A 24,374-nucleotide genomic window follows, 5' to 3' on the forward strand; every position below is an offset into this window, starting at 1 on the left:
TCCCTAACCAGGGGTTTTAAGGCCGGAAAGCCCCCTTATTGTGATATACCCAGCAAGCCAGACTGCCTAAACAGGCCAGTGCTTATGCTATTTTTTCTCTCTGAAGGCTATGACCAGTGTATTGCCTGCAGTTACAAGTCACCACACAGCTCCTCCTAAGCAAGCACATTTATTCTTCAGTTAGAAGCATTACAGAAAGCAAAAAAGTTCCTATGCACATGCTAAAAGTTTACAAGAGGTCACCCACAAATCTTGTATGGCCCTAGTAGGTCAAACCTTTCCAAACTTCAGCCAGGGTTGGGGCCTCCCCTTGGACAGAGGTCCTGTCAATTTCCTGGATCAGAAAGAAGGGCCTGAGTCAGTTTAAACTCAGGCTATTTAACCAATCCTTTCTTTGTCTGGCCTCTGGAGAATCCAGTTTGAACTAGTCTATGTGAGCTTCCCCAGGAAGTGGTACCTCTTGCAAGTGAAGGGGGTTACAACTTGGCTGATTTGACTTCATCAGCACCCACTGCTTTTAGTTCCTGGAGGAGCAGTGGTAACCCTTCCCCACGGAGTAGAACACAATCTTTCATAAACCATTCATTTAAAACAATGGACCCAAGGTCAATAACTGTTGCACATCCATCTACTTAAGTCTTCAAGTGACATAAGTACATGCATCACGCTTCAGGATGATCTCATTGTGCATCTGTGCTTCCCTCTCCTCAGGAATGTCTCCCACGCCCTATGCCTGAACCTATTGTCCTCCCTTCCTTCTGGACACCTCCTTAACTGCATAAATCCCCCTTCTCTCTGTCTGTGACCATAGGCAGTGGGTATAAGATGCCAGGATGCAGCAGCACCTCCATCTGGAGGTATGCCAGCCCACTGCCTTTGGGGTGCCGCCACCAAAAGGGTGCCCAGGCCATAGCCCCACCCGCACTCCATCCCAAAGCCTCGCTTCCACTTTTGCCCTGTGGCCCCCCCTGCACTGCTCCTCTTTCTGTCCTCACTCCACCTATTCCCCTGAGGTCTTGCCCTTGCTCCACCTCTTTCCCCCAGGATCACCCCACCCGCCATTCGTGCCTCTCCGCCCGTTCCCCTGAGCCCCCCCCCCACCGTCTGCCAATGAGTGGCCGGGGGGGGGAGGGAGGGCGGGCTCAGGGAAAGTGGTGAAGAGGCATGAGCGGTGGCAGGGGAGGGCCTTGGGGGAGGGGACCAAGTGGGGGCAGGGCCTTGGGCAGAGAAGGGGGCGGGGCTGTGGTCCAGGCACTGGTGGTCCCTCCCACTTCTAGGGAGCTTCCGGCACTCACGCCTAGCCTCCCCAATGCAGGAGTCACATGCCGCCCGGGACTGTGACTGCCTCACATTTCCCTACTGAAATGTTGGTGCAGGTAAAAGAGAAATCTTCCCCCCTTCTCACCTGAAGTATTGTGAGAGGTTTTGCTATACTGCCAGCCTGTTGTGCATAGTGCTGATGAGGTGTTTATAAAGTACACATCCAACTGGGATACATATGTAAGCAGTGTCAGGATGAGCTCCACCCTGACATCTGGTGGTGAGGTGTGGCAAGTTGTGGAAAAGAACTGCAGGGGCCAATCTTATTTGCATAGGCACACCCACCACGCCTAGAATGAGACCATAGCTGCCCAAATGGTCACTTTGGCTGCTGTGGGATCCCCAGTGTCTCTGTTATTGGGGCAGGAAGAATAAATTGTTATTACCCTGATTATGGGAACTGTGCTTGGAACTGTACGTGGCCTTTTGTTATGATGGAGGGATTCACCATCAACTAAGTAGCACTCGCTAGGCAATGGTCATGGGTTCCAAAACTGTGTGAATGGAGAGAGGCTGGGGATAAGTATTAATACTTGGTGGCATGGGCCCCTTGGTGAGGGCCTTACATGCTAATTGTACTTTCTCCTCTCTCTACTGTGGAATATCAGAGCTAATTTTGATTTCATTAGAAGTCTGGTTATAGGCTGCTGAGCTCACTTTGGGCTGACAGTGCACCAACACTGGGGCTCCCCTACTACAAGCTGAATTCACCTAAGAGCTGAAATCACTGAGTGTTGTGTTAAGCAGTGGGGGAGCCTGAAGATATATTGTGGAGCAGTTTGCGGGACGGCTGGAGTGCCTTGCGGACCGGCTGGTGAAGCAGTTCGACGTGGAGCAGTTTGTGGATGGCAGAAGCTGCTTGTGGGCCGTGGAGCTGAGCGAAGGAGCTCGTGGGGCGGCTGGCGGAGTGGAGCGCAGCTGAGCGAAGGAGTTTGTGGGGCGGCTGGCGGAGTGGAGCACAGCTGAGTGAAGGAGTTCGTGGGGCGGCTGGCGGAGCGGAGCGCTGCTATGGGGCGGTCAGCTTCAGATCATGTAAGGTGCCTCTTACCCCCATCCCATTTCCACCCAGGTTGGGAGGTAAAGTTCCACAGATAAACTTTCGAACTCTGGGGCTGCCCTGACCAGGGACAGAGACTTTTGGGTCATTGGACTTTTGGGACTTTGGGTGATTTGGGGTTGCTGGACTCAAGAACCCAAGGGAAAAGGGCATGCCCCAATTTCCTTGGGGTGGGTTTTTTTTGCTCATGGGTTGTGTTATGAATCCTGTTGGTGGTGTTTCCCCAACATAATGCCACATTGTTTCTCTCTGTTATTAAAAGGCTTTTCCTACACTCAGACTATGTGCTTGCGAGAGGGGAAGTATTGCCTCTTGGAGGCGCCCAGCGGGGGTGGTATATATTTGTCCCAGGTCACTGGGTGGGGGCTCGAGCCGGTTTGCATTGTGTTATTGGAATGGATCCCCTAGATATTGAACCCGGCCCTTGTTGCTGCCAACTCTGACGGGCAGAAGGGTTACACATATCTTACACAAGGCAGCATGAGGAGACAGGTTTGCTAGGGAGGGAGAGACTAGGGATGGGAGGTGTTGGAGATCAGAGGCTGGTGATGGGAACTCTGGTGAGTGGGAGGCATAGACTGAGGAAGAACAGGTGAGTGGGAAAGAGATGGTAGGTCTGAGCAAAGGCAGCTGAGACTGGGGACTTTGGGGAAGAATGCAGATACAAAGACAGAGGGAACTGGAAAGACAGTATAGGATTCTGGGAGAAGCAGCGCACACAGGAAAGACAATTTAACCTGAAAGACAGAAACAGAGAATGTCTGGGTGAAAGGAGGGAAGATTTGCTTCTGGGAGCCTCATGAAGTGACCCTCAACTTTCTGGGCAAAAATCACTCAACTACATATCATCATGCCTGAGAAATTTCATGTACTACAGTTGGTTTGGAAAAGATAGGAGGAGGGGTCAAAACTGGACTTACTTCATCCATAACAGTGGTGGTATCTTGGCTCTCTCCGTAAGTAACCTTTTTTTATTATACTGAACACCCCTCAATATTTTGTTAACCAGTGTTTTCCTTTCCGCAACGCTGAGGATGGTGCTCTCATTTCTTTTATATTAAAGGGGCCATGTGATTTATTATCACTCTTTATGCTCATTATTCCTATGAGCCACTGAGATACTGCCTAAGGCAATTTACTGTATGTATGTTACAACCTGTAAATAGGGATTTGATACATGCACCTGTTTAGACATTGAGTGAACCCAGCAAAGTTGTGCTTAATAAGTCTTATGTTGTTATGTCAAAAGAAGTTACTTATTATTAATGAGATGTGCCATGATGTTCAAAATGCCCAAATAAGAGTATATTTTCCAGGCATGCATGCCCTAGGCCACCAGTCTGACAAAGATTTGAAGAGGCAACATGCTATCCAAAGTGACAGTGATGAACAGAGACTAGCTACATGCATTGATCTATTCATACTATTGCTCCCATGTACTAAAATATTGGTCATGCTGTACTCATGTATCAGGAATGGATCTGGTTCTAAGTCTGAAAGAACAGTCACAATGTTATGTAAGCGAGATTGCTGCAGGACACTGCCGAATGAAGCCCCACAGGTCTCAACCTATGGATTTAAGTGCTGGCTTCTCTGTAAGGCCACAATGCTAGAAGCAAAGTTTTGCTCTTTTACCACTATGCTACAGCTCCCCAAGTGGCACCTGGCACTTCTGACTCCTCCAGTGGGGGTTAAAGTGAAGAAGGTGAGTTAATGCTGAACCTGTCATGACATTTTGCATGTAGATTGTCTGTTCCCTAGTTCCAATTCCTTTTCTGCTAGGCTATGTTTTTGAATTAACACAGAATTCTGTTCACACATTATTGACACAGAGGACTCCCCAGAAGCTACATAGCAAGGGAGGGAGCATAGCGGCCTTTGCTCTCTACATATCTCCCAATGCCATAGCCTAAATCTGTCTGTTAAAGAGAGTGAGTGGTATCTTATTCAGGCAGTTGGTCTCAGGGCTTCAATGAGACTGCATGGGAAGCGAAGTAACACTCCTTACAAGTAAATGTGGCAGAATCGGCCTTTTTGTGATTAACAGGAATTTGTTCCCTTCTACTCCACACAACTTGTTTACTTCAGTGTGCTTATTTTGATATTAGAGCATTTACATAGTCTTAAAATAGTTTGTAGCACTATACCTGTACATATTTATACACTTAGCAATGTTTCATTATATTGTATTTTATTTTAAAGTTCTTCCTTATAAAAGAGTCCTATAGAATTTAGGAGAACTACATCTCTGCTATAAAATACTACAGGACAGCTAAAAAATATTCTTGACGAATGGAAATGATCTCTATTCATTTCTATAAATCTCTAGAGTAATTTCTCATTGAATCTATTCTTATTTATTAAATGTGACTTTCTCAATCAAGTTGTCTGACTGCTTAAAAACCAGTGGAATATGTCTCCATATGATTGCTATATTATGATCATATTATTATAAAATTAATAAAGAATTAATTTTACATTTAAAAAGACATCATTATGGTAGTATGTGACTGTCTTAAGTTTTCTTTCTTCACCATATCAATAAATAAAGTTAAGGCATTCAGTGATCTGAAATGGTTGTCATTCCACTTGGTGTAAGTGTTAGACAGAAGTAAAATAATGACATTTTTGTAATACAACTGATACATTCAACATAAGGCTTACAATTTAATAGCCAATATTTTGTCTTTAAGTAGCTTTATAATGGTAAAAACATGCTTAAGGCTCAAGAAAGGGAAATATAATGATGCTGTAACTACCTTAGTATTCCCCAGACACAAGAAGGAGAATTCTTTTTGGAATGCAAGCAGAGAAAGCAGTCTGGTGTTGCTGGGCAGAGGATAAATACTAGAGAGAAAAGGAGTGAGGAACAGGTTGTGCCTGTTTGTTGCTTCTTTTTCTTGTTCCCAAATAAATGACTGTTAATTGAGAAGGAGTGTGGCTACATATTTTATGATACTTTGGGTACATGCTCTGAAGTCTCATGAGGACTGTTTTAAATTCAAGCTAATGTTAAACTATACTTAATTAGTGTTGCTGTAGTTAATTTCACTTTTTCCTGTTAAAGAAGAATGTTACAGTTTTGCTGTTTTAAAATGTTAAAATATATGATGGAGGTGAAGAAATGATTTGGTAGCTGACTGACTTCCCGGCAGGAGAGAATCTAACAGGATGGCATTTTACTAATTAAGAAGAGTGATGGACTAGCCAGATGGGAAGAATACATACTGGAATTTAAAAAAAAAACAAAAAAACAATGTAGAAAAATCCTGTCAAGGATGGTGAAGAGCATGTAGCCACTTGAGAGACACTGGTAAAAAAAGGCAATTTGCTAGAATAAAAGAAACCTATGGATGCTGGATAGTAACCAAATAAAACTGCTGGTGTCACATGGTAAATAAGAGAAACCATAGACCAGTGGTGTGAGAACAGAATTGAGAGCTAGAAACTCCTGTGCTCCAATTCCAGCTCTACCAAGACTTGCAGTGGGGCCTTTGGCAAATTACTTAGCCTCTCTGTGCTTCAATTTCCTATTTGTAAAGTGGGAATACTTACCTTGGTCAGGTATTCTGAGAATGAACTAATGTCTGTGAAGTGCTATATAAGTGCTACAAATTATTATTAATCGGTACTTAGATCAGGGGTCTGCAACCTTTCAGAAGTGGTGTGCCAAATCTTCATTTATTCACTCTAATTTAAGGTTTTGCGTGCCAGTAATAAGAATCCATGTGATTCACACTGAGCTGAGCCCCTTCTTGGCCCTGTCTGCACTCCTCAATGCCTCAGGCTGGGGCCAGAGGGCCACAGCTGGGGCGGCTGCAGAGCCCCGGGTTGAGGACAGGAGCAGAGCCCCGAGCCAGCAGTCGGGACCCGCAGCTGGCAGCAGGTTGAGCGGGGCCAGCAGACGGAACCACAGGCCAGCAGCGGAGCCCCCCGGACGGGTGGCTGGGACCTGGGCCCGGCAGCGGGCTGAGGGGGCCGGCGAACGGAACCCCGGCTGGCAGTGGGCCAGTGGCTAGTACCCCAGACCAGCAGCAGAGCCCCTGGGACCGGTGGCTGTGACCCGGGGCTGGCAGCAGTCTGAGCAGGGCCGGTGGTCAGAACCCTGGCCGGCAGCAGAGCCCCAGGGACTGGTGGCCAGGACCTGGGCAGTGTGAGTGCCACTGAAAATCAGCTCGCGTGCTGCCTTTGGCATGGTTGCCATAGGCTGCCTACCCCTGACTTAGATGATAGTGCCTCTTTTATGACTGACTGTAGCAGACTAGTGTTGGTAGCAGGCAACAATCAGGCAAATTGTTTCCTTTCCTGAAAAGTGTCTAGTCATTGATTGCAACTAACCATTGGTCTGTTCCTTATAATGCTGATATGCTACAGAAGCTTTGTCAGTGTGGCTCCACTGCAAGGTGTGTGTGTGAAATGGGAGCAGCACCTGAAACCCAGAGTTTCCATGCAGATAGTCCCACCCTCCCACTGATCCTGCAGGATGTGCGTAGGTTCTAGGGGATCTACCAGATCTTACAAGCAAGGCCCACAGCCATGTGTGTAAATTCCTGGCTTCCAATGGAAAGAATGAGAATTTCTCAATGAGAGGAACCAACTGGTGGTTTCCTCCTCTTTAGTCTCTTCTTTGGATTTTCCTACAGTAGGATATGATCAGGCACAAAGTCATGACTTGCTACTCTCCTCTCGTCCTATCCCACAGCACCTTTCACCTCATAGTCATCCTGTGCTTTCTACTAGGCATCATCACTCTACTTCCTTACTGCTATTCTTTCGGTCTTTCCTGCCATTATCCCTACTCTGATATATCGCTTTCATCTAGGCGCCTATGACCTGCTCTTCCACCTGCAACATAGACTGCAATTCAGTAAGTCTCTGTTGCTGGGCTCTACCTCTACAGCTCTGCCTGCACTTCTCAGACCAACTGACTTGATGGAGATGGAGTTTATAACTGCTGTGTATGTAGAGGGCTATTGGGAAGTGTGCAGCAATACTGGCAAACCAGAGTAAACTGGACTGTATTTTCTAATGGTCTCAGCATGTTATCACTAGAATAAATGTAAGAGAGCATGTCAGTCAGCACATATAATACTGCTCACACATTGAATGAGCTATAGCTGTGGACACAACTAAAGGGAATCAGCAGTTAATATGGCCACAGCCCCATTAAATAGCTCTATCATGACAGATCTGTGATGCAAGTCAAAATGCTCTTACATCTCTTGCTTACAGAGAGCCAACAATAAATGGCTACAATACTGAAGGAACAGGTGTGTTTTCACTTGGAGAAAGCAGCAAGGGATATGAAAATTATTTAGCAGCTGGTGAATAAGAAGATTGAAGTTGTGCCAGACGAAGCGTGTGCATGTTTTTTGTGCTTGTTCCCCCCCCCCCAACTAATTATGCAAAATCTCTAATTCCATTGATCATATTGTTCTCTTCCTTCTTCATCTAAAGAATAAATACAAGTTGTATGATAACTCTTTTAGGAAGTTAAAATTTTTATCAATTACTTGTTGTGTGAATAAGAGCTGGGAAACCAGCCTGATGAATAATTTTGCCATTCTTTTTAACACTTGTGAGTACAGCTATGGAAAGACATTGGCCTTGGTTTGCAAGGGGGTTAGTCTGTATTGTTTCATCTGGCTTAGTTCTTTCAGAAGTTTGGATTCAAATGAACACAAAATGTCAAAGCAAAATCACCAACTAGCGTATAGCTTCAAACACAATTGATAATTGTCTGTACCTCGGGGGAGGAAGAAGATCGGCCCCAAATTCATCCCATATTTGTTCAAAATTCAGCTTCTTTCACCTGAAACTTCTTTTGAAAGTACATGGACCTCAGCAAACATTAAGGCAAACCTGGCAGCGGTACAGGCTTTTGCTGAAAACAAGTGAATTTCACCTGGCTTTGAGCTTTGTTACAGAAGTTTCATGAAGCTCTGCATGTGTGTCTAGGTAAGCTTAATTAATCAATACTTTGCCCGTCTACAGTGTCTTTTATCCGAGCATCTCATTTCACTTTACAGCTAAGCCTTCTCAATATTCATTGAGGTTGGTAAATATTACCTCCATTTTACAGATAGATGAAATTGAGGCATGAAAAAGTAAAGGCCCAGATTCCCAAAAAGTACTTAGGCACCTAAACCCCAGACTTAGGCACTTAAGCTCCAGTTCTAAGCCCACTGTGATCCACAAAACTCCTGCTTGGCTGTGGTCTACCGCTGTAGGTGCCTCTAATTTTTCCACCATAAAAGTTCCCTACGTGCCTAAGTTTCTACCCCTGTGGTGATGAGCACTGCAGCTTCACTCTAGGCTCCCAGACACAATCTGTCACTATAGGGGATGTTCACTGGGGATGAGAATGAGGGAACCCCCATGTCAGACTATCCTATAGCTCAGTGATTAAAGCACCCTCCTGAGAGGTAGGGTTTGCACAGAGGTCTCCTTTCTCTTCCTGAGGCAGTGGGGGAAATTGAACCTGGGTCTCCCACCTCCTAGGTAATTGTGCTAGCCACTGGGTTAATAGCTGTAAGGTGGCTACCTCCTCCTCCAGCCATTTTGTGTGGAGTGAGGCGGGTGCCTAACTCATTCTCACAAGAAACGACTTCGGCACCTAAGCCACCTGACTGTACGAGAGGTGATTCCCAGCTGTAGACTGCAAGCAGAGATAGATGCCTCCCTGTATACCGGGCTTAGGTGCCTAACTCCATGACAGGGTCAGGGCTTAGGATGCACCCTTTTTGTTGGCATCTCCCAGTGGCTATATTAGGTGGCTGCCTGTCTAGTGTGCTTGCTTTTTGGGTCCCTTTCTTAGGTACCTGTCTTGCCACATTTGTTGTATAGGGAACCCAGGTGCCATACTCAGGGTTTGTGAATCCCATTACTGTCCCAGTGATTTTCTAAGCTCATAAAAGTTAGGCACTGTAATGCTCAGCATTGCAAGACTTATGTCTCTTTGTGCATCCAGGCCAAAGTGACTTGCCCAAGCTTGCACAGCGAGTGTATGGAAGAGTCAAGAACAGAGCTCAGTTCTCCCAACTTCCAGTTCGTGCTTGAGCCACAAAGCCACTTTTCCTATTCTAAAAACAGTAAGAATTTTAAAACAGGAAGATGGAGCAATTAGATCAGCAAGGAACAATAATAAAAACACTGGATGGTGTGGAGGTGTCATTCAGATCATCTTTCCCTTATAAGTAATGGCACATGGAAAAGTGCAATGAACGATGTGGCAAAGAGGTGAAATTTGTAAGATATATCCTAGGTTACTGCTGCAGTTTTACATTGGTTGCAAGATTAGCTTAATTTTACTCATTTTAAACTGACTTGTTGTCCCATTATCATGACAGTTCTGTCATGATTATGGAACACAATAATGGGACATGACATGATTATTGTACTGCGGAGAGTACAATAATTAGGAACACAGGACAGGATTAGACATGTTTTGTTTATGACTAGCTAACTTCCCAAATAATTGCTCCCCCTTGTGGCACCCCTTTATGTTATCATTCACCTCTAACGTACATCATTAGTGCTACAATCTAGACTTAACTTCATCTGGTAGATGAGGGGGAAGAGATGAAGTGAACTAACTAATAGTTAATTAAAAACCCACATGATTTGTCATTAAACCTGGCCTTCTACTCAGATTTGGCTCCCATTCAGGAAAGTCAGCGCTGTCAATTGGCCTTGTGTTGACATAGGATTTGAGTTCAGAAGATTCCTTTTGACTTTTGTAGCCACTGGTTGTAAACTGATATTACATGTGCCTCAATAATGTCTGAAATTACTGGCATGAGCAATAGTACTGTCCGAATGATGTTCCCATGTCTCTGTGTTTCCCTGTTAAATGTCGAGCACTGAACAGTCTTAGATATGTTGGGCCTGATTCCCAGCTACTCCACTCCTTTGTCTGAGGTAGGGAAGGGAGGCTGGGCCTAAGGTAGCTTTAAGTGACCTTTATTCTCCCTATATTCTGGGGCCTTGCAGGGCCTTACCTAGTTCTCTGGATAATTTAGAGCAGCCTCAGGACTGCTGTAATTCACTCTGCTTCTAATGGTCCTGGGAAGCAGAGAATAGCTATACTGCAGTCTACTGTAGCAACACCCCAAATCCATTGCCTATGCCAGTGATAACAGAAGAGGGTTGATGTAGAGCTCTAATAATTAGTTTTACAGAGGGGGCTATTTCCATCCATGTTACCCTGTCAGAATAGTATAAAAGGGCCTTAATATAATTCATGAACTGGCCCATTGACTTGTTTGGTAACATTGAATTGAAAGTGTTTTAAATAAATGCTAAAATAAGAATATAAAGGCTTTATAGCAGTTACAGCCAAGACAGAACATGTTTTCATTTTTTGAATTCGGTATACAAAGGAATCTGTCCATACAATTAGCAATTTGTCAGTTATAGAGTTTTCCCTGTATTAATTAAAATGTAGCCAAAGGGTCTGTCACACATATGTAACTCCATTGGCTGTTGCATGTATTCAGCATACAGGCCAAATTCTGATCTTACTGCCGACAGTATCGATAGATACTGGGGTAAATTCTGCTCACCCTCCTTGGGCTAAGGGACCCCTGGATGCAGTTGAGACAGTATGGTTTCCCTGCATAGGGGCTGGGGGCAGGATTTCTGGAACCCATCAATTTTCTGGGAGCCATGAGGTGTTTTCTATTGGGCCTTCCTATGCTCTAATGAGAAGGGAGGAGACGCTAGAGTTAGCAGGCTGAGGTCAGGAGGAACTATGCAGATTACTGCAATCAATGGGAAGAATTTCTTCCCTTGCAGACCCTACAGCTGAAAAAGTGAGTCTACCGCAGCTGACAAACATTCAGTAAGAGGGAGCCATTGCTTCTCCTGCCTACAGAGGGAGGCTGTGTGAGAGCCACTCACCCAAATCAGCTGGAGTCAGAGAAAGTCCATAGCACTAAAAAGCCTAGTACTGTACTACAATATTCAGAAAGAAAGTTCGAGTGCCCTTAAAATGGGACAACTGAGTGAAATTAAACAAAAATCATAAAAGTGGCAAAAGTACTTTGTAGGGGAACTTCCCCTCTCCTTAGACTCCTTAGAAAAGATAATAAGAACTAAAGCCAAACACTTGAGTCTTAAAAAAGGTTGTATAAGAGACGAACCATATACAGAGGCCAATTGCTTTTATAAATACTATCATCAGCTAAGGAGCCATGAAAGTTATTTCACCATTTTCACCAATACAAGCCTTACAGAGGACAGCTGAGGATGGATATCACCAGTCCTTCGAGAACAATCCTGAAAAGCCCTGTGCTGTGACTCAAGTTTCCAGACCCCTACATTTTCAAAGTAGTACAGATTTCTTTTTGACCATCTGCCAACATAAACAATTGCCAGTAAGCTTGATGGCTTGGTTGCAGTCAAATAATACAGAAAAAAAGCAGTAAGCACTCAGATTCTAAAGAAATAGATTTTTCATGTTAAGACAGTTTTAAAAAGGACAGAGGAAATGAATGATTCAAAAGAAGAGATACTAGCACTCAGTATGTAGAGAAGTAGCATTATCTGACTTTCAGATATCACTATAAATGTTTAGTCTAATTAGCCCCAGGAAAGTATATCCAAACCAATGAAATCAGGAAGAGTATATACTAGGATTGTCAAACCATTAAAACAATTAATCGCACAATTAAAAAATTAATGGTGACTAATCATGAGATGAATCACACTGTTAAACGATAATAGAATACCATTTATTTAAATATTTTTGGATGTTTTCTGCATTTTCAAGTATCTTGATTTCAATTACAACACAGAATACGAAGTGTTCAGTGCTCACTTTATTTTTGATTACAAATATTTGCACTGTAAAAAACAAAAGAAATAGTATTTTCAACTCACCTAATATAAGTACTGCAGTGCAATCTCTTTATCATGAAAATTGAACTTACAAATGTCGAATTATGTACAAAAAATAATTCAATGTATTCAAAAATAAAACAGTGTAAAACTTTAGCGCCTACAAGTCCACTCAGTCCTCCTTCTTGTTCAGACAATCACTCAGACAAACAAGTTTGTTTACATATGCAGGAGATAATGCTGCCCGCTTCTTGTTTACAATGTCACCTGAAAGTGAGAACAGGCGTTCGCATGGCACTATTGTAACCGGCATTGTAAGATATTTAGCCAGTTGCACTAAAGATTCATATGTCCCTTCATGCTTCAACCACCATTCCAGAGGATATGCATCCATGCTGCTGATGGGTTCTGCTCGATAACGATCCAAAGCAGAGCGGACCGATGCATGTTCATTTTCATTATCTGAGTCAGATGCCACCAGCAGAAGGTTGATTTTCTTTTTTGGTGGTTCGGGTTCTGTAGTTTCCGCATCTCAGTTTTGCTCTTTTAGGGCTTCTGAAAGCATGCTTCACACCTTGTCCCGCTCAGATTTTGGATGGCACTACAGATTCTTAAACCTTGGGTGGAGAGCGGTAACTATTTTTAGAAATCTCACATTGGTACCTTCTTTGCATTTTGTCAAATCTGCCGTGACAGTATTTGTAAATCAAACAACATGTGCTGGGTCATCATCCAAGACTGCTATATCATCAAATATATGGCAGAATGCGGGTAAAACAGAGCAGGGGACATACAATTATCCCCCAAGGCGTTCAGTCACAAATTTAATTAATGCACTATTTTTTTAACAAACATCATCAGCATGGAAGCATGTTCTCCGGAATGATGGCTAAAGCATGAAGGGGCATACGAATGTTTAGCATATCTGGCATGTACATACCTTGCAACCTCGGCTACAAAAGTGCCATGCTCTCACTTTCAGGTGATATTCTAAATAAAAAGCAGGCAACAGTATCTCCTGTAAATGTAAACAAACTTGTCTGTCTTAGCGACTGGCTGAACAAAGAAGTAGGACTGAGTGGACTTGTAGGCTCTAAAGTTTTACTTTGTTCTGTTTTTGAGTGCAGTCATGTAACAAAAAAAAATCTACATTTGTAAGTTACACTTTCATGATAGAGATTGCACTATAGTACTTGTATGAGTTGAATTGAAAAATACTATTTCTTTTATCATTTTTACAGTGCAAATATTTGAAATAAAAATAATATAAAGTGAGCACTGTACACTTTGTATTCTGTGTTGTAATAGAAATCAATATATTTGAAAATGGAGAAAAACATCCTAAAATGTTTAATAAATTTCAATTGGTATTCTATTGTTTAACAGTGCAATTAATTGCAATTAATTTTTTTAATTGCTGTTAATTTTTTTGACTTAATTGCATGAGTTAACCGCGATTAATCAACAGCCCTAGTATGTACAAATATTTTCAGCTGATTTTTCTCTTGGCATGCTCTAACAAAGAATGTTTAGAGAAAGGGGAGACAGTATTTGTTTTTTCTTTTTAAATTCTCCTCTGAATCAAATGGCTGAAGGGTTTTTTTGTTTGTTTTTTGTTGTTGTTTTTTTAAAGTTTTCCCAAATAATTTAGCTTTGGGAAGAAAACAACCCTGGAAAACGACAGCATTTTTCATACAGTCACAAGCATATGAAAAAACATGGATGACAATGGAAAATGGTTTGGATTCCTAACTGAAACAATTTAAAGTGCTACTAGGATGACATTCACCTCCTGGCAGCAGGCCACTCCAAAGCCTTTGCACCAGGTAAATCCCATTTAATCTGCTGTGTTTGGTTTTATCAGTCAAGGAATGGAAATAAAACTCCTGCCCCCTCACTATTGCAATGCCTTTTCCTCAAGGCTTGATTATTATCCACCAAACAATCACAAAAGCAAATCAAGTGAAAAACACAAGACAATAATTTCCCCAGAGACCTCCCCCTTTCCCTTTGATTCACCCTAGTAGCCAGGTATCCAGCTGAAATTTGGTAATCCTTTACAGACTGCAGTATCTTTACCTTCTCACACCCAATTGTGAAGTTTTAAATGGTAAATAGGCCTTGTGCAGGCCCTTTGCATGGGGTGAATTTCACCCCCACAATTGATTTATTGTAACCCACTTTTTTAGCCTCGTCTACACTATTGAATGTACCTGTTGTTGACAATGGGTTCTGAAGCATGACATAAACATGAAGAGTCATCCTTCAAGCAGTAATTAGAGAACTTCCTGACTGAGAAGTTCCTACATTTATTAAACTCTCCTATGCTGCTAGCAAGTAAGTCACATTGCTGTTTCTCTGTGGGTTCTTGCATTGTCACTTTTGCTAGCAAGAGATCTAAGTCTAACTGAAGCTGTGCTGATAAATTGGTGTCTCTTATGCCAACAGGAGCCAACAAAATGTGCAGCTGAGTCAGTGCTGACCATAGTGTAATTGCAAGTGTAACAAAGGACAAACTGTTCAGCATTATTTCAGAAACCATGGTTACAACCTTCCAATCTCCCTCCATTAATTGGGCAGAAAGTTTGTTTTTCTAAACTCATGGATATCCTAAGGAGTTGAGACTGCATTGCTACCTGCTCCTCCAACATCATATAGGATGCTTCCACAGGAGGTTATCATATGTAGGGAAATTCCTGGAAGTCTGCATCAGTGTGACATCACTAAGAGTACCCTGCAACAGAAGGGTGTGCTGCTGCTCCTCGAGGTGGGAAGAAGGGGAATTTTTCCCAGACAGATGCTCTCCTCCATATTCTAATAGCAAAACTCAGTTTGTAAATTTCACTATACATTTTTTTGGTGGGGGAAAAGAATTTTCACTAGAGATAAAATTCACCCAAGCTCAAGGTCTCTAGCACTTAAGTCCCTTTAGAGCAGTGGTTCCCCAACTTTAACAACCCGTGAACCCCTTTCATTAAAATGTCAAGTCTCGCAAACCCCCTCCTAAAAATGAATATTTCTGGGGATTTTCTCCTTTACCTGAGTATAAATTATAAAAGCAGTGATTTTGGAAATATAAAATTTGTTTTTATGACATGCTTATTACACACTATTTATTATTAATTGTTATTTATCATTACAGTATTTTTATTACATTATGAAAACGGTAACACTCTTCCAAGATCTCACTTTTGTAGCTTGTATCACTTTGAATAAGCCTGTTATAAGACAAGGATCCTATGTTTCATCAAGGAGTATCAGATGTGAAACAGCATGAAGGTATTTAAGAAGCCAACTCAAAGAGTTCCTCCTACACAAGCAGTCAGGTCTTGAGCAGTCCAGGCAAACAACACACGTTACAACAAAGCTTAAACTTGTTCTTCATAATAATTTTAAAAAGAATACTAGCTGCCTGTTTAATTTTAAAAACAGCGAAAAATATCCACCTCCCTCTCCATTTCTTGTAAAGAGTCTTGAAGTTTAAATCTCTTCACTGTGATAGATATGCTTGCTTTGATCTGCTTAGCCCTTGGAAGTCCAGGGGCTCCGGGCTGCTGGCCCCGTGATGCCCGGGGTCCCTAAGGACAGCTCTGTCCACCATTAGGGAATTTTTTCCCGAGAACCCCCTGTAACATTTCACAAACCCCCAGAGGTTCACAACCCCAGTTTGGGAACTACTGCTTTAGAGCTTAAATGAGACTTAAGTGGTGCCTAGGTTTTTCTCAGGCTCTCTGCAGAGAGATGAATTACACCCTGTACTTACGTACCATATACATCTAATCTCTATATATTTTATCAAGGTATATACAAAGTTGTCGCTTTTTACTATCAGCATTGTCAGTGACACAGACTTCATGTGAATTTTGGGACCAAGGTTTAGCAACATATTAGATTTTTTCCCCCCATCAAGACAAAAAAAACTAGTTGCAAATGGAATAGTTACATTAGCTCTGAAGAAGCAGCCACTTAAATTAATAGGGCCTGATTCTGCAACCCTTACTCACACAGAGTAGCATTTACTCATGTGAGTGGTACCATGAAAATAATTGGAACTACGCAGAGTAAGGACTGCAGGATCAGGCCCATAGCTGGTTTACAGATTGTCTTCTGCTAAAAGGCTCTGTTGCGGGCAATATCTCATAATGATTGGTTGTTTGCAGCTGCATACAAGGAAGTTCTTAAGTGGGGGATTTCTCAGTGGAAGTTCCCAGCTATCGTCAGTCATAATCAATATAGGAGACTGACTGAGCTGCATTTCAAAATCCTGTTGATAAAGCTTCCAGACTACATAAAAATTGCCTATCTTGTTATTGAAGAAAGTGACCGGAGAAAAATATTCTTAAAGAGATTACTTACAAGGTAATCAAAAACTTTAGCTGCTATAGCTTATAGGCAAAAGACTGCATGCAGTCAAACTGAAATAATTAAACAATGTCAGATTATGATTTTCTCCTATCTTTATTGTCTTACTGTATTGCTATCGTAAGGTTGCAAGGGGAGATGTAAATACTGTAATTGTACTCATCTTTGCCTTATTATTATGGATTACACCAAGGTTGTTTTTTTTTAAACTGCATTTAAAGATAACTGTTGTTTAGCTAGTCTCTGGAACTCAAGCCTTCTGTGCATTTGTGTCTGCTATGAAAATATTCCATGCAAAACCAAAACCAAATTTATGTTACATATAGCTAAAGTTTACAGATTACTACTTTCTCAGAAAAAAAGTTAGTCTCCTCTATCTTATAACAGTTCTACAGATTCATTTAAATTGCTCCACAACTCTTTCTCTTTCTCCAACCCAGAGGTGATACTTTCCATCTGCATCAACGTACTGTAGATCCTCTCTTTAATTCTGACATGTTAATTCTGTGACCAAACTTTAGATTTGGTCTCCTCTCTTAGTCTGATAATTACCCTTCTGTGAATATCCAGAGTAACGCCAACTTCTCAATTCATACAATGCCAAAAGCTGTGTCTGCGCCTCACAATGTACTATGCTTTCCCTATAAAAGTTAATAGTCCTGGGGAAAAACATTAAACATCTGACGTGGGCCACCTAGTGTTTGGAAATGTGGATACATAAAGAAGCTTAGAGAAACATTTTAACCTTTCAGCTTCTGAAAGTTGATTTGTAGAGGCCAATTCATATATGAGCAATAAAACCTCATGAAGGATCATCCTTAAACTAATAGTTAAATTTAATCCTCCTGAAGCCATATTGCATTGCAAACATATGTGTAGTAAGTTCTACCCCACAATTTATTGCTACTTGATTTACAATGGCAGTAGCCTGACTGATGTTATCTACAATAATATATTTTGTATGTTGACCCCAGAGTGAAGTATTTGTATCTTTTTGTTAAACTGTCCTTTATGGCAGGGGTGTCAAACACTCAGCCTGAGGCCAGCTGCAGCCCACTTGAAGTAGTTATGTGGCCTGTCTGACCTATTCAGTTTGTGCAGAATGTGAGCCACAAAGAACAACTTCCAAACATAGACCAAGTATAACAAATAAGACTGCAGGCAGCCTGGAACAACACTTCAGAAATGTGAACTCCCCCACCCACAGTATGTACCACCTTATATATCAAATCATACTTGGGGAAAGAGAAAAATGATGCTAAATATGGATCAAGGAGGAAAGACTAGCTTTCCTTTTGGCATATCACAAAATATTACTGACAAGGTGCTAAATAGAAGAATAATGTACATGTATTTGGTGTCCCTCACCTCTGTTTGCTAGAAGCTGGGAATGGGCAACAGGGGATGGATGATTACCTGTTCTGTTCATTCTCTGTGGGGCACCTGGCATTGCCCACTGTCAGAAGACAGGATACTGTGCTAGATGGACCTTTGGTCTGACCCAGTATGGCCGTTCTTATGAATTGAAAAAAATTCTAAATGGTTGTCACTTTTTGCTCTGGCAGCATTAATAAATTAACATGAAACTTGTACTGAGTGTATTAGAGTTTGAGCAGAGAACTTCTGTTTCTTGTAAAACCAACAGCACATACCCTGAGGAAGCTGTTCATCTGATATTGTCATAGTTCCACTGACATCTATAGCGCTATGGCAATTTACACCAGCTGAATACATACTGGATTATCTTCACTGTTGTCAGATAACATTATTTGATTTATGACACACTTAGCCTGTTTTTAATGTGGCTTAAATTATACTAAATTTAGCACAGCTTGAATTCTGTTATTTCAGCTACTTATTGGGGTCATTTTCATGAGCAGACAAACTGGAGCTGAAGAACAGAATGCAGAAGTACAGACATAGGTGGCAGGACTGAATCGGTACAAAAAAAATCTTGTTTTTTTACTTTTACAAACAAAAAACCATAAAAAGCTTGACATACCCCCCCACCCCCAAATTAAATTGCTTGAGAATTTGAGCCTTCTATGTCTGGTGATTGTTAAAGCCCCGATGGAGGAAATTGAGGGCCTACTTCCCCCTTTCTTGTAGATGTCCAGGGGTCTGTAACGGGAGAGAACCTTTAGCAAGCTTTAGGCGGCTTGTGAGGGCCTCACCTGAGGAGGGCTCAAAGACTAATTAGGTTCCTTGTAGCTGTCTTCATAGCCATAGTAGCACTAAATGGGCCAAAACAGAGTTTTCAGCCTCTTATCAGTAAAAATTGTTTTATCATGGACCAACTAACCTTGTGGGAGACTGAGGGTAGGCCTCCATGAGCCTCCCAAGGCTCAGAGGGGCAGGGGATGGTGTGGGTCAGAGTGGCCCTTGATTCACTTCCTAAGGTCACTGGGTAGCTTCCCAAGAGGAATACGTATGGGACCCAATGACTTTCCTGAGGCTTACGGGGGGGGGGGGGTATCCTCCCCTCCTGCTGACATCAGGAAGGCTAGAGGAAGGAGATTGGGGGATGACCCAGATCTTCTCCCAGGTCTAGTCTCCTTCCCTCCCCCGAGGTCCTAAAAGAGATCTACAGGAGCTGGAGAGAGCAGTATATGGGACAGAGGCAATTCAAGGTTATAATGAGAACTTAGTTGCAACCTTGGCTCTGGAGTGATTACTTATTGATTGGCTTATTTTCTAATGTGATTTTCAAAAAGCGACAGTGCAGTGCAACTTAGAGAAACAGAATTATTTGCCTAAATTAATTGTGTGGAAAAGTTTAGTGTCATCCTAAACCAATACACAGGATCAAAAGATGCTTTCAAATCCTTGGATGAAAGGTGCTCTCTGGAACTGTAATGTATTATAATCTCCATTGGGCATGAAAGTGCAGCCACTTTGGTAGGGAGTGGGGGGTAACAAACAGGCAGAAAATTGGCACATAATACTACACAAAAGTGAATGGAGGAGAGACGGCCAAAGGCACTGAAACAGTCTTTCTCCTGTTCTTAAGGAAAGTGCTACTGGGGATCTTTTAACGTCCACGTTGCAGTACAAAGTGTGCGTTTGCTACAGTGACTAACATTTAAAGTTATGTCTGGTTTAACCACCCAGCAGCTGGTAACCTCTGACCTGGGGGGAAAGGGCAGAGCTGTGATGCTCGCCCGTACGCTGTCACATGGGCTGGGGCCGGTGTGGGACACCACAGGAAGTAAATGCTGGTTCCTGGGTTAAAGAGAGTGAGGCTGGCGAAGAGCAGTCTGCTCCTGCACAGCTCCAGGGAGAGGTGCCGCCGCCGCCGCCGCCGCCGCCTGAGCCCCGAGGAGTTCGTAAGTTTAACTCACTTTTCAGCCGTTGTCTTTGCCCTGCTGGGCAGAGCGGCCGGGGCCTGAGCGGCCTTCGCGTCGCGGCTGCGGCTGTTGCTCGGCTCTGAGCGGGCCAGCCGCACGCCCCCGAAGCCACTCGGCGAGCTGCTCCGCAGCCGCTCGCTCCTCTTCGTTTTATTCTCGCATTTACAGTCGGCTTGCGTCTCCTTCAGCCCTTCGCCCGCCCTCCTCCCCCGCCCCCGGTTTGGGGGCAGCTCGTGCCCCTCTCCCCCTCTGCCCTGAAGCTCGCACACAGGTAACCAGGGCAGCCTGCCTGGGGGGAGCTCTGCAGTCGCCCCGCAGATCCTGACAGAAAGACGGAAGTGAAGCGCCTGCCTGGGGAGGAGGAAAAGGGGGGGGTGGGGACTCGAGGTGCTCGTGAGTTCCGCCAGGGCCCTGTTTTGGGTTTGCCGGGGCAGGGAGACGTGCGGGCTGCTTGGCTTGTCTGGGGCAGGCGCGGGCGAGGGAGGAGTTGTTCTGTGGGGGCTGACAGGCGGGGGCTGTGTTCAGAAGCGGCTGCAGAGGTCCCAGGGCGGGGAGGGTTTGTTCACTGCTCTGTGAGCCAGTCATGGGACAAAACGATCCCCTCCTCCCCCCGCTCCGGTAGCTTCCACAGGTGGCTTATTCTGCAGGGGCTGAGCACAGGTGGCTGGGACAGGGTGAATGAATGGGAGATTTTTCAGATCATGAGGGGAAAATTCTGTTGCAAGAAATATGGGGGGAGGGAATTTCATCACACGACTCTTTTTCTGGACCTGAACTGGGGGCCTGCCTTGTGATTTCTTTGCTCAATTAATTTTTTTAAAGGAACCTACCATAAAATTAATCAAGAGTAACAATAATCTGTATTTATAAGACCTAAGAACAGAGGTCCTCAGCATTGTTCACAACAAGGCAAAGTCACGGCACTAGAGGCTTTGGGTATGATTCCGCTCTCACTAGCAGTGGTGTAAAATCAGGCATTTTGGAGAAAAGAGCCCATCTACAGTGACAACCCCTCAACTCTTTTTGAATGATGACTTCAGCTGCTTCACCAGTTCTCAGTGGTGGTCTGGTTGTGGCAAAGTAATTTTAAAAAAATATTCCCATGGAAGAAAACTACATAGAAAAGTAGATGAAATGTAGAGAAGTGTTTGTTGCTGGAACAGCACCAATATTCTGATGTGAACTTTTTATCATTAAGGGGGTGTGTATACACTCAATTTGATAAATTTGTTTTTAAACATTTTAAGAAGGCTTTTGAGAAGTTGCTGGCAAGGACACTCATGGTGTACATCTTCATTATCAGTATGCTGGAATATGAAGTAATACATATATAAATAGTAACAAACTAAGTTGTTGTTTCTACTTCTTCATAATATGCCGAATGGCTGTCAGTGTAGTGGTACTATGAATGGAACAGCATTAAGGAACATGCTGCTTTCAACAACTGAAATCAATCGGAGTCTCATGTGTGCAGATGGCCATAGGCTCTTGTATCTTTTGTTTCCTCTCTCATAATGTCTGGTGTTGTGCCTGTCACCGTGGTATCTGAGCACTTTCCAGTGTTTTGTTAAAACTATAACTTACTAGTCCTGGTACATGTAGCCATTTCTTATTGTAATATATTTTGCATGATATTGTACCATCCTGTAGCAGAGCAGTGTCATCAGACCTACACAATCATGTTTATGTATTTAAACAGGAAATACTTACCAAGGCCCAACTGGGACTCCATGTAGGTGCAGCAGTTCACCGGCGAAGATTGGGCCTTATGGATGTCACATAGACCTTAACTCCCCCCTCTTCAGCATATGCATTTCAATAAATATTTAATTACATGATCACAGAGTTTGTACAGGGATGTAAAAGTGCTACTTAACACTGTTAGATGATACTGTTTGGCAAATGCAATACAACAGATGCATATGGTGTATGTAGCATTTTGTATTGCTCCCTCTGTGCTGTGATTATATTTAAGGGAGGGGGCATAAACTCAAAGTTTGGAGGATCAGACAAGTATCCAGAACTGTGCATGCTTGCTCTAAATCTTTGAGGGCCCTGTTTATGACTTGTCCTCCTTGTGTCATCTCCTCTGACACCTCCCATTAACACTATTTGGGGGGAAGATTGATAGTAAAAGTGGTCAGTTTCAACAAATTGGCATTTTTTCAACAAAAAAATTGTCAAATTCCAGACCAATCTCCTGACTCAAGCTTTTTGAAATGCATCAATGTTGTCAAAATGTCTTGTTTTGACACTTTCAGAATTAAAGTTTCCAGTTTTCCAGTTCAAAACAGCTCTTTATTTAGAAATTTAAGTCTGTTAGACTGAAAGGCTTTTTTTAAGGAAAATGAGTGATGTTTTGTTAAGATTCAGGATGAGAAATCTTCTCTCAAAAATATGGATTGGACACAAACTGTTTCCTGCCTAGCTCTACTTGATAGCCTTTCCCTTCATGCTTTGAGACCAGAATGAGTCTTCAAGGGAGATTTCTCAGTCCTCCCCCAGCAGCAGGTATCAGTGTTGGTAGAGTGATGCCTCAAAAGGCCAAGATTTCTGAGGTGATTTTTTTTCTAGGGTTCATTAAGTGCTGTCTAGTCTTCTGACTTGAGTGATTAGTTAAATATTAAACAGTACATAAGGAGACTAATCTCAGCTGGTTTAAATCACTGTAGTTGTCTTGACTTCAATGGTGTTACATTGGTTTACACCGGTGGCTGACCTGGCCCCCTACCTTCAATACTTTGTCCTGAATGGTAAGTCTCAATACTTAACATCTCTAGTCATTGTGTTACTGCCTCAGAGAATTAGATGAACTATGCTGCGCAAGAGACTAGGCTAAAGGTATTTTGGAAACAATCAATCTAAAGGGTCTTCATTTTTGTACAGAATGTGAGTCATCTAAAGCTAAAAACCATATCTTCCTGTACTTAGATTTCTTCTGTTCACAATTCTTTCAAACTCCATTAAAACCAGTTGTCTATTATTATTATTTTTTAGTACAAGACATAACTCACAACAGTTTGCCTAAAAACCTGTTGGGTGACTTGAGGGAAGTTACAAAAAGGTATAAAAACAGTTTCATTGTCCTGTGCCAGCCTTTCAGGAACATAAGAGCACACTTTCAGTAATTCTGATTTTTAACAATGCTTTTCCTTTTTGACTTCCTGTAAGTGATGCAGCTAATTGCCTGCCCATCTATAGACTACAGTGAAAACTATTCCATTTAGAGGAAGACTGCTAATCTTTGGGAAGGGGAAGAAATAGTGTACATTACACAAGATGCCTTGGGGCAGTATGCATTGCCCTTATGTTGCATTGGTGGAGGACAATGATGCCCATCATAGCCCACAATCACTCCTAGCTACTTGTATTATTATAATCTTACATCCACATGATGCCTTTTATTCCTAAATATCCGCAAGTACTTCAGAACCTAGTATATAGAAATAGCTTCACCGGCTACAAAAGTGCAGTCACTTCTGGGTTGAAATTCATCCAGTTCAACAGCACTCAGAAGTACTCCACAACAGTGAGAGAAGTGTTACATTATTCAACTTCATGTACAGTGGGAAGTTTATGTAGGCAGAATGTAATTATACACACACACAGCATGGTCACTGCTGTTGTCACCCTTCATTCTTGAGAAAGATACTTGTGAGATTTAATGATCAGATACTGTTTTTCTTCCAATACCTTTTACAGACACAATAATCTAATCTATATTTTATATCTAGAGAACAAGAGTGAGGTCCCAGCAAGGGAGCACCCAGTGAGTCTCTCCTCTTTGGTATGCATCTGATCACAAAATAGATACAGCCTCTACAGCAGAAAAGAGATCTTCTCTCCATTTAAAAGAACAGTTCAAATAAAACAAATTAGAACAGATACAAGATACATAACCAACAGTTAAGGTTTCTGGTTCACACTTCAGCTGAAAGATGACCCTTGAAGCAGTTTGGGGGCTTGTCTACACACACACATTGTACTGCTTTCACTGTACCAGTTATACACCCCCCCCCCCAATATTGGACACAACTATATCGGTGTAAAAGTATTTTATTCCCCATATGGGAAGGGGAAAGAGCTATACTAGTATAAGGAACCTTTATACTTGTATACCTATGTCAACAGGAGGGATTGCACTGAGAACTATTTCAGTAAACGATCACACCCCTGAATTAAGAAATTAGATCAATACAAAAATTGTGTAACATCTGACTACTATGCTGGGGGAATGGTTAATTTACTGACTCAGAGGCAGTAGTGCCACCTTCTGAATTACCAACACCATTTCCTGCAGCACCTGGGTTTTTCCTATCTTCTATGTAAGTACTGACCTACCTTGACCTTATTTAGCTATGGTAGCTGAAGCAACCACAACCGTAGGTGATATTGTAACTTGAAGAGAGAGCTACCATAAATGCTATGTAATGTGTATTTCCTTTCTC

At 42.6% G+C, this 24,374-nt stretch overlaps 1 protein-coding gene and 1 long non-coding RNA gene across 6 annotated transcripts in view; one reads left to right on the forward strand and one right to left on the reverse strand.

The window, feature by feature from the left end:
* Window positions 1–20,217, reverse strand: part of LOC125644786 (uncharacterized) — a 57,145-nt gene extending 36,928 nt beyond the window's left edge. Inside the window, exon 1 of one of the 3 annotated variants that reach the window (XR_007359128.2) lies at window positions 19,921–20,217. This is a non-coding gene — a long non-coding RNA (uncharacterized LOC125644786). The remainder of the gene's footprint in view (window positions 1–19,920) is intronic. The other 2 variants (XR_007359127.2, XR_007359129.2) reach the window with 2 other exon arrangements.
* Window positions 19,777–24,374, forward strand: part of TANK (TRAF family member associated NFKB activator) — a 35,811-nt gene continuing 31,213 nt past the window's right edge. For 2 of the 3 annotated variants that reach the window (XR_007359126.2, XM_048869259.2), the window contains exon 1: window positions 19,777–19,905. Coding sequence is in view for 1 of the 3 variants with exons in the window: in XM_048869259.2 (XP_048725216.2) it covers window positions 19,792–19,905 (114 nt within the window). In the remaining 2 variants the exon portion in view is untranslated. The remainder of the gene's footprint in view (window positions 19,906–24,374) is intronic. The other variant, XM_048869261.2, reaches the window with a different exon arrangement.

The sequence above is a fragment of the Caretta caretta genome, chromosome 11, assembly GCF_965140235.1.
Source record: "Caretta caretta isolate rCarCar2 chromosome 11, rCarCar1.hap1, whole genome shotgun sequence".
In the NCBI taxonomy this organism is placed as follows: domain Eukaryota; kingdom Metazoa; phylum Chordata; order Testudines; family Cheloniidae; genus Caretta; species Caretta caretta.